The sequence below is a fragment of the Canis lupus genome, chromosome 17, assembly GCF_003254725.2.
Source record: "Canis lupus dingo isolate Sandy chromosome 17, ASM325472v2, whole genome shotgun sequence".
NCBI classification, from domain to species: domain Eukaryota; kingdom Metazoa; phylum Chordata; class Mammalia; order Carnivora; family Canidae; genus Canis; species Canis lupus.
In genome coordinates this window covers 22,135,007-22,151,218 of record NC_064259.1, presented here as the reverse complement: position 1 = coordinate 22,151,218, position 16,212 = coordinate 22,135,007, and the positions used below count along the sequence as shown (strand labels likewise).

The 16,212-nt window shown below is 39.4% G+C and overlaps 1 protein-coding gene across 13 annotated transcripts in view; it reads right to left on the bottom strand.

Annotated features, from left to right (window-relative positions):
- Positions 1-16,212, bottom strand: part of BABAM2 (BRISC and BRCA1 A complex member 2) — a 449,505-nt gene that overhangs the window by 166,758 nt on the left and 266,535 nt on the right. For all 13 annotated transcript variants that reach the window (XM_049096099.1, XM_049096100.1, XM_049096102.1 and 10 more), the window contains one exon: positions 12,925-13,034. In XM_049096099.1, coding sequence (XP_048952056.1) covers positions 12,925-13,034 — 110 coding nt within the window. The remainder of the gene's footprint in view (positions 1-12,924; positions 13,035-16,212) is intronic.

The window sequence follows — 16,212 nt, the reverse complement described above, 5'->3', positions numbered from 1 at the left end:
GATCCCTGGGTGGCTCAGCGGTTTAGCGCCTGCCTTTGGCCCAGGGCGCCATCCTGGAGTCCCGGGATCGAGTCCTGCATCGGACTCCTGGCATGGAGCCTGCTTCTCCCTCCTCCTGTGTCTCTGCCTCTCTCTCTCTCTCTCTCTCTCTCTCTGTATCTATCTATCTATCTATCATAAATAAATAAATAAATAAATAAATAAATAAATAAATAAATAAATATTTTTAAAAAATGTATGATTCTACTCATCTTTCCGATACTTGCTTTTTCTTTAACTCAGAAATCTGTCTATGTGAGTACATAGAAATCTACCTTTAAGATTGCTTCATTCTATGCCAATGTATTTTAAGTCATGTCATTCACATGTTTTTCTACCATTTGGACTCCTTTTTTTTTTTTTTTTTTAAGATTTTATTTATTTAACCATGACAGACACAGAGAGAGGCAGAGACACAAGCAGAGGGAGAAGCAGGCTCTATGCAGGTAGCCTGATGTGGGTCTCGATCCCGGGTCTCCAAGATCACACCCTGGGCTGAAGGTAGTGCTAAACCGCTGAGCCACCTGGGATGCCCTACCATTTGGACTTCTAACATTAAATTCCCCAATGACCAAGACCAAAGAGGCCCAGGTTTATCTGTGTTTTTAAGAAGGAGTTAGCAAAAAGTTAATGAACAGTGAATCCTAAACAAGTGGAAATAATAAAGATCAGTCACCAAAACAAGTAATAGCCTTGATAATCTGAAGGGTTTCCTTATTGTACAAAGAGAAAATTCTAAAATTTTCAAATAATTATATGCTCCATAATCTGCTTTTTTCACAAAAGAATCATAGATTGTGTTACAGTTAATGAAAACTTAAAAGCTTCCAAAATAATTTTCTTTGGCTTTAACACACATATTGGATTGGTCACATTAAACTCCGCCAAAGTTAGGAAAAAAGTACTAGGTCAGAGGAGGAAATGAAAACATGGAAGTATTATCACCATTTGGTCATAAACTCCTCTTCTCAGAGAAACATGGCTATAAAAATCTGTTCCAGGATGAAAACTTGGCACAAAACAACCCAATCTTACATCATCCTTTTTAAAGGCTGGGGTGGAGTAGGGAGGGGAGGGATTAAAAAGTAGGAGGGGAAAGCTCTTCATATGTAGGAAAAAAAGGCAAAAAAGGCTGTCAGTAAAATAAGTTTTCCACGGATACAAAACTTCTTCAAATTAATGGTTTGGTTTAGCTGAAATCTGGCAAGGTAGGAGATTTTAGTCTTTTTCAAGAATGGCCTCTATTTTGGTGAAGCTGTCTATAACATACAATGTTCACAGACAGGATGTTCATTCCCTGTTATGGTCCTATTTACAATATTATGTTAACTCATCTTTTGTTTTGTTTTAAACTAAAGGCTTCTCCATTCATTAAAGTCATTAGTGAAAGACAGCATGTCTGAATTTTAATAAGTACAGAAAAACTCCAATATAATTATGAGCCCCATATTATGAGAAGCAAAATCAGACATACCAGAATCAAATTATATGCTCTTTAATAAAGCTTCACACAGTAAAATCTGACATCATTAGTGTTAGACCTTTCCTTCAACAATACTATAAGGGGTTCCGCTGCCTATGTGAATTTTATAGATTAAGAGTCTTAGTTATTATTTACTCACACCAAACACTTGTAATCAAGAATCATGCCATTACTTTTGGTATTAAATAATTACCCTCTGAAACCATGCTCTTGACATAACAAACCATATACTTCTTTAAGAAAATGAGGCAAGATGACTTTTTTCCATAATCCAACTGTCATATCCCCCATCCATATCCACATTTGGATCTGAAAACCAAGTGAAAGATATTTTATGAATGTAATAGGCCAATTCAGAGATCACTGTGTAGCTAGAAACCTACTGACTGGTCTGAGAAAAGAGTGGAACATCTGAGAGCTAAGAGCCCTAGAAAAAGAAGTGCTGTGCTGTGAATCACAAGAGCTTCAAGCAAGTCAAGGCCCAAGCACAAGAGGAGAGCTCCAAAGTCTTAGTTTCAACACTTTGGAGCCTTGCTCCTTCTAGAGTTCTTCTGTCCTCACTGTGAGCTAAACTAAGAAAACCAGGCGCTTGTGGATCTGTCATTCCACTAAGAGACAAAACAATAAGCGTAAAAATTGCTTCTAAACATAGTAATTATGTTAGCTATTCTGAGAGCAAGAAATAAGTTAAAATGATCTTTTATTTAAACAAATACCAATACATATAAACAACAGAATTCGTGGAAAAATGGTCATTTATTAAACATCCCTTATTACAAATGTTCCCAATCTGGTGGCTTCGGGACACTATCAGGCCTTACACTGATTTGAAAGGATACAAAAGGTTCACTAATTTATTGAATACCAAGCAGCTGAAGACCGAATAAATGTCATACGTGTTATGTTTGATACATATAAAAATAGGTACATGAATGTGTATATACATATATGCATACACACATCTACAGCACACACAAGTGTGTATATATATATATTCATTTTTCAAATATGTACACACACTGAAGTGATTAATAAAATGCAGGTTCATTTAAAAGGCATTCATTTCATTTATTCACGCAAAATACTAAAAGATTACTTTTTATCTATACAGACTTTTGAAATGCTTTTCAATGTTATCTTTTAACCACAGTAAAATTTGTTCTCTTGAGTTTTGATAAATGCACAGAGTTGTATATCCACCACCACAATCATACTACTAAACGATTCCATCGTGCTGAAGCAATCCTTAAAAATCTTGGGCTGGGCAGCCTGTGTGGCTCAGCGGTTTAGCGCCGCCTTCGGCCCAGGGTGTGATCCTGGAGACCCGGGATCGAGTCCCACGTCGGGCTCCCTGCATGGAACCTGCTTCTTCCTCTGTGTCTCTGCCTCTCTCTGTGTGTGTCTCTCATGAATAAATAAATAAAATCTTAAAAAAAAAAATCTTGAGCTGCCCAATTATAGTCAAACCCTCCTTCCATCCTCATTGGAAAGGTGTGTGTGTGTATGTGTGCATGTGTGTGTGTGTTTGAGAGAGAGCATGTGTGCATGGCATGGGAGAGGCAGAGGGAGAGGGAGAATCCGGAGCAAGCTCCATGCCCAGTGCAGAGCCCATCATGGAAAGATGTGTGTGTGTGTGTGTGTGTGTGTGTGTGTGTGTGTGTGTTTGAGAGAGAGCATGTGTGCATGGCATGGGAGAGGCAGAGGGAGAGGGAGAATCCGGAGCAAGCTCCATGCCCAGTGCAGAGCCCAATCTGAAGCCTCAGCAATATCACCATGGGGACTGGAGCCAAAACCAAGAGCCCAACACTCAACCAATTGAGCCATCCAGGGGCCCCCTCATGGAAAAGGTTTTGACTAAAAATTAGTCCTCACACTTGAGAGGGATGGGAAAAACTGCCACACAGGAGTGTTGAGGGCCACCTTTTTTATAATTTTATGTCACCTTTTTTACATATTCATCTCTTCTTCCACCAAAGGTTTGACAAAAAAAATTAAAGGGGAAGGAAACTAAAATAACAGGATAGGAAGAAGTAAAGACTTGGAGGAATTCAGATTTCAGGACAGTATGAAGGAAAAAATGGTAGAATGAGATCAAAGACTACAATAGGTGGCATTAAAATAAATATATACACACACACTATATATGTATACACACACACACACACACACACACACACACACCTGGTAGATACAGGAAAAAACCTTCAGTGTGATAAAGCTGAAGTGATCATTTATGAAGAAAAATATGATTTCTTTTTTTTTTTAAAGAATGATGAGGGGTGCCTGAGTGGCTCAGTCAGCCAAGCCTCTGTCTTTAGCTCAGGTCATGATCCCAGGGTCCTGGGATGGAGACCCACATCAAGCTCCGTGCTCAAGAGGGAGTCTGCTTCTCCCTCTCCCTCTGCCACTCTCCCCCTGCTCATGCATTTGCTTTCTTTCTTGCTCTCTCACATACATACATACATAGTTAAAAAAAAATAAAGAATGATGAAATCTGATTTGTGAAGAAAGCCTGCTCTGCCTGCAGTCTAGCAACTAGTTAGGAGTGGGGAGACAAGGCATGGAAAACCAGTTAGAAGAGTATTTCAATAGTCCAGCTGAGAGACGACAGTAGCTCAGATAAGTTATCTCAAAGGGGTACGTTTTACTAAAAACCACAAGAGGTAAAAAGAACGGGAAAAAGCAGTAGAATATTACAGAATGTCATTCAAAGAACATCTACAATCACAGTCAATTCTTATGGAAAACTAGATCAAGACACAATGCAGCATATCTCACAGCATGGCCAACTCAATAACCTACCATCCTCCTGCTACAAAATATCTAAATATATTGGATAAAAATTGTTGTTAAACAATGGTAACTATACTTCTAAAAAAAATTGAGGAGAATCCCCAGAAGTACCCAACCCTGGTTCCATCACCTGTGTGTGGTCCAGGAGTCTGGGATACATGGTATCTAGGCAGCTATGAGTGTGCTAAGCACTGAGGCTGCTCAGACAGGACAACAACATGCAGGTCCCCCCCACCCCCACCCCATACACACACACTCCTGTCTTGTAAAGAGATACCAAGAGTGTTTAAGCAAGGGAGTGACAAGGGCTGAGCTCTGCTTTCAAAAGATTACTGTGGCAAACAGTAAAATACACAGGCTTGATACAGGGCTGTTTCAGGGAAAGGGTAAGCAGATGAACACAAGACACCATGGAGGCAAAATCAACCAGCAGTTGTGTACATACGGGCAACTATGGTGAGGGGAAAGTCAAAAATAGGATGCCTACATTTCATTGCTGTGGGTACAAGGCTAGTCAAGCCATTAATGAAGATGAAGAACACAGGGAAAGTGTAGATTTTGGAGAAGGGGAAATGGGTAGTACTGGATTATAATTTACTCTTTAAATTTAAATCTGAAGCCTCAGCAATTATTCTAGCATGAGATGGTATAGAAGGCATTAAAAATGCAGAACTGAAATCTGGAACACAGATCCTCAAATGAGGTTTGTGAATTGGCTTCAGGGGCAGGTGTGTTACTCTCAAAACTGTATTTAAACTTTCTTTGTACGTTTTTTTTTGTGGTAAAGTCCATGGCTCTCATCAGATTTTCAAAGGGGTCCATGTCAATCAATCTGCTATTCCTTTAAACATAGTGTGTGAACTTTGGAAACTTTTAATCTTTGGTGTTCTGCAACTTCAGATGAAGTGTCTAGGTGTCAATTTCTTTTTAGTTAGCCTATTTGAGATTCACTGTATTTCCTTTATTTGAGGATTGGTATCTTCCATCAGTTCTGGAACATTCTAAACCATTTCCTCTTCTACTTTCTCTGCTAATTTCTCTGCTTCTACCTGTAACACAACCTAGTATTTTTGTTAACTACCATTCTACATCTCAGGCCTTCCACTGAGGAATCATTTTCCTACTTGTGAATAAATATAAATGAACACTACAGAAAACAGCACAGAGTTTTGCTGTTGAAATACAGTAAAAAATTGAAAATCATGAAATTCTCATCTTCATTACAGAAAAAACACTGCACAAAATCCTTGAGATATTTAGTAGAAAGGTGCTAGGCTGACTTTTCAAACGAAGACATGTTAAATCTTAAGTTAAAGCTAATCATTATGCTGTAGACAGGAGAATAGCACTTGAGAGAAACAAGGCATAGGAACTGCCCACAGACACAAAATAAATCCAAGACAGAGCTTAAGGGGCAAAGAAGTTTAAGAAACATATACCAGTGAGATCTGAGTTATCATGGACTTATTGTATACATCTTCTTGCTAAATGTATATTTTCTGACGAAAAAGAAAGCTAGATAAAAACATTGATACACCACCAACTCAGGCAGCTGGGGAGGTGGGAGTTCTACACCAGAATGTTTCCAAAAATATGCTATTTGGGGGCTGATTGATTTTCTCCCCCAACTAAATTCCGTTCTGGTTCGTTTTGGTAATGTTTCAAAGTGCAGGCTGAGCTCTTGATCTTTCAGGAGGCACTGGCAAGACAAAAGGCCAAATTCACTAATGAAAACTCGCTGAACTGACTTTTCAGAATTCCATTCGAAGTCACGAAGAACCCTTTTGGCCCTGCTCCCAGACTAGTAAAACGAACATCTCAAATCCCTACAGGCTAAGATAGCTCATTCCACTAAAACCAAATACACATCTTCTCCTGACAGCTGGTTGTCTTATATTCAGGACTATATATTTATCAAAGGGAGGGGGGAACCTCCAGGAGCACAATATTTATTATAGGATTATCTCAGTGACTCAAGTAAACATGAGTAAGGCTAAATTAAACTATGTTTACTATGATGTTCTATTACTTAAATCCTGACACAAAATCACTCAAGAGATCTGGAGTATTATTTCTTGAGACAACTGATATAGGTTAAAAAAATGGGGACAGGGAATTATCTTTTCTTTAAAATCTGTGTTTAGATATGCACAATTTTTCTAATTATTCTAAAAAATCTTTTGAGAATCTGAAACAAAAATTCTCCATCCCTTTAAGATGTTGAATTCAGTACTAAATTTAAATAAAATCACAAGATATTGAATTCACTCATTGCTTTAAAAACTTATTTTCTCTGATTTATTCAAATTTAATATGTATCATTTCATTAATTCTCACCCATAATTCTAAGTATTACTTGAATCTTCAGCTCCTCCCAACCCTTTCCCTAGGCCTGTTAGGTAAATTTTAAATCAGCCCAGCCTTTCTGGACTACAGGCTATTGAAATGTTCCAAGAGGCCATGTCTATGGTTAGGCACACTGTGGGTGAAGGCAGGGGAAAGAGGCTGGAGAAGCCACAACAGGAGGAGATGTAGGTTGCATAAGCTCAAAAGCATATTTACTACTTTCAGGATTCAGTTGATAAGCCACTCCTAGGAAATGAAGCTCTACCTCTAGGAAACATGACCAGGAACCCATAAGGGAAATAAGCTGGCTGGCTGGGCCACAAGACACATGCACTTTGGAGACCACTTGCCTCTGTAGCACAGAGATCTAACAAGTTCAAAGCCTTCCGATCTGCCAGGGGTTCCTGTCAGTGGGAGCTGACCAAGTGACAGGGCTAGCTTGGCAGCATAGGGGCTGTGGTTCACCAGCCCTCAACTGATGGAAACTCCTTAAGGAGTGTGCTATCCAGGGAAACAGTATGACAACAGAGGCACAAACACAGGTGGGAAAAGCAGAGTCTTGCTGGCGAGGCAGGTGGTGGTGGTCGGGAAAGTTCCATAGAGGAGGTGGGGACTGAGAAGATCTGTGAGGCTAGACAGAATTTTGACAAATTCTACAGGAAAGGGAAATAAAAGTCAATGCTCTCGTACAGGCAGTAGCCCAAGCAAAGGTATGGGAGTGAAAAAAAAAAAAAAATACAAGGTGTGTTCACAGGAAATCCCAGAAAACCAGCTTGGCTGAACAACAGGACACAGAACCCAGGCTGGGGTAGAAAGATCAGCTGGGCCTATAAGAGAAAGAGCTTTGGAGGCCACACCGAGAGGGGTGTACTTAATTTAGTTGGTGATAGAGGGGCACTGATGGTGCAGAGCAGGGACAGAACATTATGTGACTTCCTTCAGGAAGACAGGGACAGCTCCATGCTGGATAAACTAATATAGGAAGAAAAGTTAAAAGGCCATCAGGAGACATGGCAACCAAAGGACTAAACTAGGAAATGAGAGTAGGAATGACCAGAGGGACAGATCTAATGGAGACAGGATATTTCTAATACAAAACAGAGGTTGGCTAATGCCATTCAGATGCAGCACCTGGACACCTCAGAAATAGAGTATCCTGAACAGAAACAGGGCTGTGAAGAAGAAACCTTGGCTTACTGGAGGAGTGAGGAGTTTGGTTTCAGACACTTCCCATTTCAGGTGTCAACTGAACACATGCCTATCAAGTGGCTAGAAAAGCAGATCTGCAAGCAGGGAGAAAAGCTGAGATTAGAAATGGGATTGTCCACAAAGAGGTAAAGCTCTGGGGATGAAATCATGGGAAACATAATTTAATGGCTTGAAAAAGGAAGAAGAGTCAGCAGAAAAGATCAGGAAGGGTCTAAGAACTCCATGTTACAGAGCAAAAGAGATGTATTCTAGAACACACATTAGGAATACTATCATGAAAAAAATAAAAATAAAAAATAAAAATAAAAAAAAAATTTAAAAAAAGGAATACTATCATGAGAATCAGATGAGATGATAAAGTGAAAGTAGTTAAATATCTGAAAGTACTAAATGAATATATTTTTATTATTTTCACAGTAGCATGTGTTTAATCTCTAGAAATGCTACATCATGCTCCACATTACGCTGCAAGAGCCCAGGCTTCCCAAAATCTTCCAAAAAGTCCCCTCTCCACCAAGTTAAATGGAATTGTGATCTCGTCCTGCCCTGAACTCTCACAGTACTTAAAAAGTCTAGTTTTGATATTTATACAAATCAAGCAGCACTACCTGAGCATTGCCCATGTGCCGACACTACAGAAAGCACTTTTAGATATGTCCCCCTTGGATGAGATGAAACAGAAAGTTAGGACTTATCCACCTTTGCACAGGATGACATGAGTGAGGCTCAAAAAGGCTACGTATCTTGCAAGGTAGTAAGTGGAGGAACCGGGGGATTCTGATGCCAAGTCTTATCATGTCTTTTCTACCTAAATACAAGTTGGGATTTGCCATATTTGTTCTTATTTCCCTTACAATCTTACAAGCAAACTAATAAGGGCACAGCCTTATCTCACTTATCTTGATACCCTCCGAAGCACCCAGCCAAGGGCCTGACATTCGGTCAATTCTTGTGCTTTCGATGCCTGAAAGTATTTGCAGGCACCCGGGGCTCCCTAATGGTGAGCATTTGTGGGCTGGTAAGCTTTGAGTACTTATTTCTAAGGCGGACTGTAACTTAACAACAAAAAGTTCTAAAAACAAATTCTGTACTTGTGAAAGATGCCACCTGGTCTGCCTCAGGGGCTGAAATCCTCTTTTTATGCACCGAGTGGGAACAGCACAGGGAGTGACAAGCTGGTTTTCTTCAAACCACTCCCACCAACGGGCTCAAGCCAAGAAATGGGCCCACACCTTTCGGGAAAGAGAACTGCCCGTTTCACCTCTGGTGTCACTGCTGGAACAACCAACAGTCTGAGAAGGAGGGAAAGGTAGAGCAGGTTTGGTGCCAGCTCTGATGATGTCATCTTAAAAGGGCAGCTTGTCTGCCAGGAAAAAAAAAAAGGCAACTAGTTTAGAAACTGGGTTTCTCTTCTTCTCTTCATATTCAACCAAAATCTAGTTTGCATAACTGACCACTAGTTGTTTTATTTCATTTAATGAATACTACTTAGTATCTCATTTACCTGAATGGCTTGGGTTCCTTGGAAAACAAATGTATAGAATGCCTGAAATAAGTGTATTTCATAAATGCCTTGTGTGTGAGAAGAACACGAAGTTCTCAGAAGCTTTACTTTGCAAGGTGTATGTCCATAGTGGGAAACCAGTTATAACATACATCTAAACACCATAAAAGCACCAAGTCAGGTTCTAGTGTCTCCAGAAACACCAGAGAACTCTTCCAGGATCCTGGGCAAAAAGACAGACTTTTGAAATGAGACTGTATTTTAGAGCTTCATTAATTATAATACACTTGGGAGTTTCCAATCCCATGGCTCTGACAGATGTTCCCTTTTGCGAGGATCATCTAATTTGGGGACATTTGGCAACCATGTCCCTAGAAATCTTTAGGGTACAGCAAATTGATCCCTTTTCCCACATGTGAAGACAAGACCCAAAGTAGCCTTTTCCTACTTCCAAGACTAGTTAGTGTAAGCATAATATTCCTGCCTACTTCATGGACAAGCTGGGGCAGAGGGGCATTAGCCAGACTGAAATAACGTATCTTCCAGGCTCAAGATATCTTTCCACACCCATGGAGAGCAGACAGAGAGAATCCAAGTCTTTTCTTGCCAATTTTCACCTAATGTGGATCAGGCCATCGATCCACATAATCACTGACCCACATTGATCAGGCCTGGATCCCTGCCTGTCAAATGCACTGCATGGGGTTTGGAACTTCCTAGAAAGAGCCATAGCCAAAGCCAAAAAGAGTACAAGCCTCGGCTGAGGGCAAGCGTCTGGCACTGGCTTTGGGCGGGTCCACATGGGATGCTTTTTCCATGACTCCTGAGAGCACTTTCCAAGTCTGAGTCTATAATCAATGCTTAGATGGCTCAGAGTTGATAGGACAGTATGAACACAGAAAACAAATGAGAGCTTAACGCAATATTAAAGACCAGTACCCAGTACCATGTAACAACCTATGACCTTGGCCCTACTGAAATGACATTACCTCCATTCTATATTCCGAACACTCTGCATGAGTTAACAAAGATATTAATAACTTGGAACTATGTAAGCCCTTAGAAAGTCATAGCACAGTTTGACCATTTTCCATTTTAACCTTTTTTCTAAAACCTAATTTTTAAAACTTCTACTCAAGGATGTAAGAACTTTTGGCAGTTTTCATTGGTTATTACAAAGGCGGTTCTACAAAGTGAATCTGCATCAATCAGGAAAAAATGTAAAACCCCTCAGTGTAGCATTTTCCAGTTTTCTTGTAATAATTACTGATTGACCCAGAACACTGCCAACCAGGCTTCTGCTCCCCAGGCACTGCATTTCAGCAAGACATTAAGGAAATGAAAAGACTTGTTTCTGTCCCTGAGTAGCAACTTAGTAAAAGATGGGAAAACCAATACACATCACTAACTAAATCTGTGATGAGCAGATTCTAACTGATACAAATTCAGTATTATAAGAGTTCAGGGGATGGCTAGAGAAGGCAGCCCAATGGTGCTCAGGAAAAATGGTAGAAATGGCATTTGGAAAGCTCTATTTCAACAGGAAAAGGGTGCTGGAGAAGGCATTATACACGGAGGTAACAGCTTTAGCAAAGGCACGTGGGCAAGAGCACACAGGTAAATTAAGAAAAGTTCAAGTGAGGGAGTCTGGTTGAACGACAGCCTACTGGAGAGAAAGGCCGAAGAAATTGACTTAGAAATGTAAGATGCAGCCAGTTCTTAACATAAAGAAGAGGGAGGACACACAGAAAGCTAGATTTTAGAGGAAATAATTTTTAAAATATAACCTTCTCTGATAATTTATCACATGATGGCACAGATTTTTAGACAGGGAAATATTTTATTAGCAAGTTTCTTTGCAACCTAGGGGCAGTAACTTAAAAAAAAAAAATATGGGTGCTGGGAAAATCATTTTTCCAAGCTGGCAAATTGCTGTCGGCAGCTTAACCAATATATTCTTGTTACCTACATCTTGTGATTGTTTCATGGAGATCCCTCTTTTCTCATCACCAAAATATCTTCTTAATTTATCACGTGTGTACAGAGTGACTACTTAGAACTAGTTTCTGTTCACTTACTGACCCATCTTCTCCTTTCCTGCCCTAACTTGTCCTAACCACTCGCTCACTCATGCATTCTTCTCCTATGAATGATATCGATAATAACAATACTAATAGCTCCTACTTGCTAAGTGCCAGGCAATGCAATTAATGCCTTAAGAAGAGGGTTTAATGTAATCTTCAAAATATCACTATAAAATAGGTATCACTATTTCAATTTTGAAGTAAGTTCAAAGATGTTAAATGTTTTGCCAACTGGTAAGTGGCAGGACCTGGTTAGTTTAAACTGGATATGCTTGACCTGCGAGCCCTGGCCACCAGCTCATCGTACTGTCTCCAACACTTTTGGTGTCTTACTGATATGGGTTAGTATTTTCAATTAAAAATGAAAACATTCAGTGAATACCTGCTACTGTAAAGTCCTGTCCTAGGTGCTCTCAGATGTATACAAATAAATGAGAGAATGTGTAGATAGCTGATGCCTCTAGTCATCCATATTTGACAGTAAACCCATACATTTTGTAGCAGTGCATAAAATGGTATGTCCATGATCCATGAATTAGAACAACTAGTGCCAGAGGGAGTAAAAATGACTCAGTGTAGGAACGTTGGATGGTGACCACATCTCACAGACAGAAATCAGCCAACCCTGACCAACTGACAGAATTTTAATCATAAATTTCAGTCAAAATCTGTAAGAACTCTCCCTGCTGATGAAAAAATCTGTCCTATCACAAGTTCCTGACCAAATCTGCATAACAATCTATCTTCAATGAACCTCAGCTTCCTTTGAAGTTCAATCAGCTTCTGAAGCATTTCAACCAACAATAAGCACTTTGTGAGGCTAGTCCTCATACAATGCATTACCAACTAGTAAAGATACTTGGCTAAAACACAAATGCAGTATCAAGCTCCTTGTGCCAAAGAGCAGGAATGTTGTGTAAAATTATATAGCGCTACATAGACACAGAAGAGTAATTCAAAAGTGTCCTCTTTTAAAGCTCTCTGCTCTTAATATCACCATTACTAACCTCCGAATAAGTTGTTGCTAATATTCACAGGAGACTAGTTACATTTTTACAAATAACTATAATAGTCACAAAAATATAAGAAATTGGATAGGACACTGTTGAGCAGTCCTCTTTGGGCTGTAACCATATGTACTCAGGGAACATTTGGAAGGAGTCGCAATTTCGGATTCAGCCTGCCTACTCATCTCTCTCTACAAAGGTACAGTATTCATATCACAAGTTGCACAACTAAGACTCATCCAAAGATTGCAGTGGCAAATACTAACTGCATCTACTCGGCATTCTAAACTCCCGATACAACTCATGTTTAAGAAAACAAAAGTCAATAAGGAGAAATTATTTCAAGAGTTCAAGAGAAATTATTTCAAGAGTTCAAGAGTGGTAAAAGAATTAGCAAGATATGTCTGGCTAACACAGTGAAACACTAGGCTATATAAAATTAGTGACACTGATACTTACTGTTCAATTCGGGGTGACAAGTACAGCTTGGGATACACCTGAGTGGCTTCGGTGTCCTCAAAACTGACAGAAAGGAGAGCCACATCTTCTCCAGGGTCTTCATTTACATCCTTAAGTAGGGAGTAAAAAACACACTGTCATCAGTCCCTGCTCTTATAACATCTTCCTGGTGCTGAGCTCACAGTCCACTGGCATTGAGGCTGGAGCATGTGAGGTACCTGGATTTGCATTTAGCAGCTCTGCACATCCTTTGCCACATGCCAATCACTCCTCTAGAGTTATGGCTTTCAAACTTTCTGATCAGAGCTGATCACAGCTAGGAAAAGACTCCCACCTATCTCATTTGTTCCCACATTCCAAGAGGGGAAAAGTGAATCTGGCAATAAGCACGAATTGGTCAAAAACACAGTTAACAAATTGCAGCAAACATTGCTAATGATAATATGTAATGTCTTATAATTTTTATAATATATATAAATGGCTTATAATTTTCTTTTTATAGAAAGAATCGGAGTTATGAATGTGATTTATGTCATAAGACAACAACAAAATCTAAAAATACCCGGTAATTTTATTATCTATACCTTAAGAGTATGTTGTAAGTTATATAAAGAGCAAAAATTCCCAAGAAACATATCACTATGACCTATGGTACCACACAAGCAAATGGCAGGGGGTTACATACACATCTACTTCGCAAAACGACTGTGGATGATTCACATATGAACCACAAGACATACATTTCTTAAAAGCCCGGTTATAAGAAAATTATAAGACAAAAACATTGTTGATCCAATATGTACCAAAGAAACACTGAAAGATTAACAACCCATAATAAACGAAACTGGTAATGATAAAGCTAAACTTCCTATAATTTATAATTAAAAGCAAGAACAGTGATAATTGAATGTCATAACCAACTCAAGCCAACCCTGATCTAAGTGTCCTGAGTCAAAACTGTGGGATTTATAGGTTCACGATTATTGCCAAGCACTGCATGTTGCCAGATTTCCAAATAAAATACTGAATTAGAATAAATTCTAGTAGCATGATGGTTTTACTTTGTGAAAACCAGATTTTAGTAACTCTTAATCATTTTACTTTTTGGTTGGTAGTGGCTCTATGTCAAACATAAATTTTTGGAAAATTTAATTGGACTGCACATCTTTCACCCATAAGAACTGGTAAGAACTGGCATATGTTTCTGGATTGGTTCTTAGGTCTTCTGGAGGGCCCAGCTGTCATCCTAGGAGGGTCCCATCTAGACTTTAAGAATCACTGCCCATGAATACTGAGAATCTCAGATACCAGGGTCCTTCCTTCGGTCTAAAACTAACCTCACTCCTTCCTTTCCTGCATTATGGGAAGCTGGTCATCACATTTACCCAGCTCAGCTCTGACAGTATCCTCATTCTGCCTTCTATTGTGCCTAGAGGATGCGTGTGCAGCATGTACACAAAGAGGCAAGAACCAGAAGTCTCACCCATCTTGAAAAAATAAAAATTTTGCGCCTGGTGACTCAGTTGGTTAAGCATCTGCTTTTGGCTCAGGCCATGATCCTGGGGTCCTGGGATTGAGTCCCGCACCAGGCTCCCTGTTCAGCGGGGAGTCTGCTCCTCTCGCTGCTCATGTTCCCTCTCTCCCATAAATCAGTAAAATTTTTTAAAACTTAAAAAAATTTTTAATGAAAATTCAAAAAAAAAAAGAAAGAAAAGAATCATGCTGGTTCTCTATATAGCTTTCTCTCTCATCTCCTTCCTCTCTTTCACAGACTGCTTGAAAACGGGGTCTGCACTTCCAGTCTTTACTCCCTTCCCTCCTACTATCTTCTTAGCACAGGAGAATAGCTTTCTGACCCCACTAAGTAATTGGGATTGCCCTCACCAAGGCATCCACGGAACACAGTAAATGCTTCTCTGTGCTTATCTTCCCTGATCTCTGAACAGTATTTGACATGGATGATCTCTTTCTTCTGCAGATGCTCTGTTTCTTGCTTCAAAGAAACTATACTCTCCTGACCTTCTGTCTCTGGGACCACTTCCCTTCTTCTTTCTCATGGTTTGTGTTTTGTTTTTTCTAAACTGAGAAAGTGCATGCACACGCTAGAGCGGGAAACGGAGAGGACAAAGCAGGCTCCGCGCTGAGCAGGGAGCCTGCAGAAGAAGCGGGGTTCGATCCCAGGACTCTTGAGATCATGACCTGAGGCGAAAGCGGATGCTTAACCAACTGAACCACTCAGGCGCCCAACATTTTGTGTTTTTTATCATTTTGCTTCTCAATTAATTTTTGGTTTTATGTGACAAAATTTAGGCTGCTTGTAACAAGTCAAACCATACAGAAGTTTATATAGGAAAAGCTCTTCCACCCCTCACTTTTACAAGTAACCAATATTAACTGTGTATGGAGCCTCAAGCAGCTTTTTCTATGCTCATAAAAACATACACACTTGCATATAAATAGCTCTTTAACCTTCTGTTTTGTTTTCCTTAATGGAATTGTATTATACAGATCACTCTACCAACTGCTTCCTAAATAGCCACATAATATTCCATGGCATGGATTTATTTATTTTTTTTAACCATTCCCCTAGCAACATTCAGGTTGTTTGTAGTTCTTAGCCATTTGATAGTATTACAATAAAGATGATCACATAAGGATATATATGTATCCTCTACTGGCAGAACTTATATTTCTGAATTGATAACTAAAACTGAGCTGATTGGATCACAGGTTATGAAGATTTTACATTTTAATAGTTTAAGATTAGTTTTCTAAAATTTTACAGCAAGTTACATTTGGACTCCTGAATTTGCATCAGTAGGAGAGAGAGCCTGTTTCTAGCTCATCCTGAATAAGCTGATAACACTAGCTGTTTTCACTGTGCAGTTTAATGTTGGCGGTCTGGCTACTGGAGAATGGCGTCTCAGCTGAGATCCAATGACTAAAGCTGAGCAACTTTTAATTTGCTTACTGGTCATCTCTTCTGTAACTTCTCTGATCAAACCCTTTGTCCTAAAGTCTCTTGGGCTTTTCTGGCTATTGCTATTTATTGGGTTTATTAACCTTGGTCTATCACATGTGTTATAAATTTTTTCTCTTCAGTACAGCTTTTGACTGTTTACTTCAGGGACTCTTCTGACAGCACAGGAAATTTAGGTTTCTAAAGACTTAAATCTGGACAGTAACTCTAAGGTTATTTAACTACTTCCCTAGCATCTCACCTAACATTTTATTTTTACATGTAGGTTTATAAAACCTTAGGTTGTATGATTTAGGAAGTATATAGAG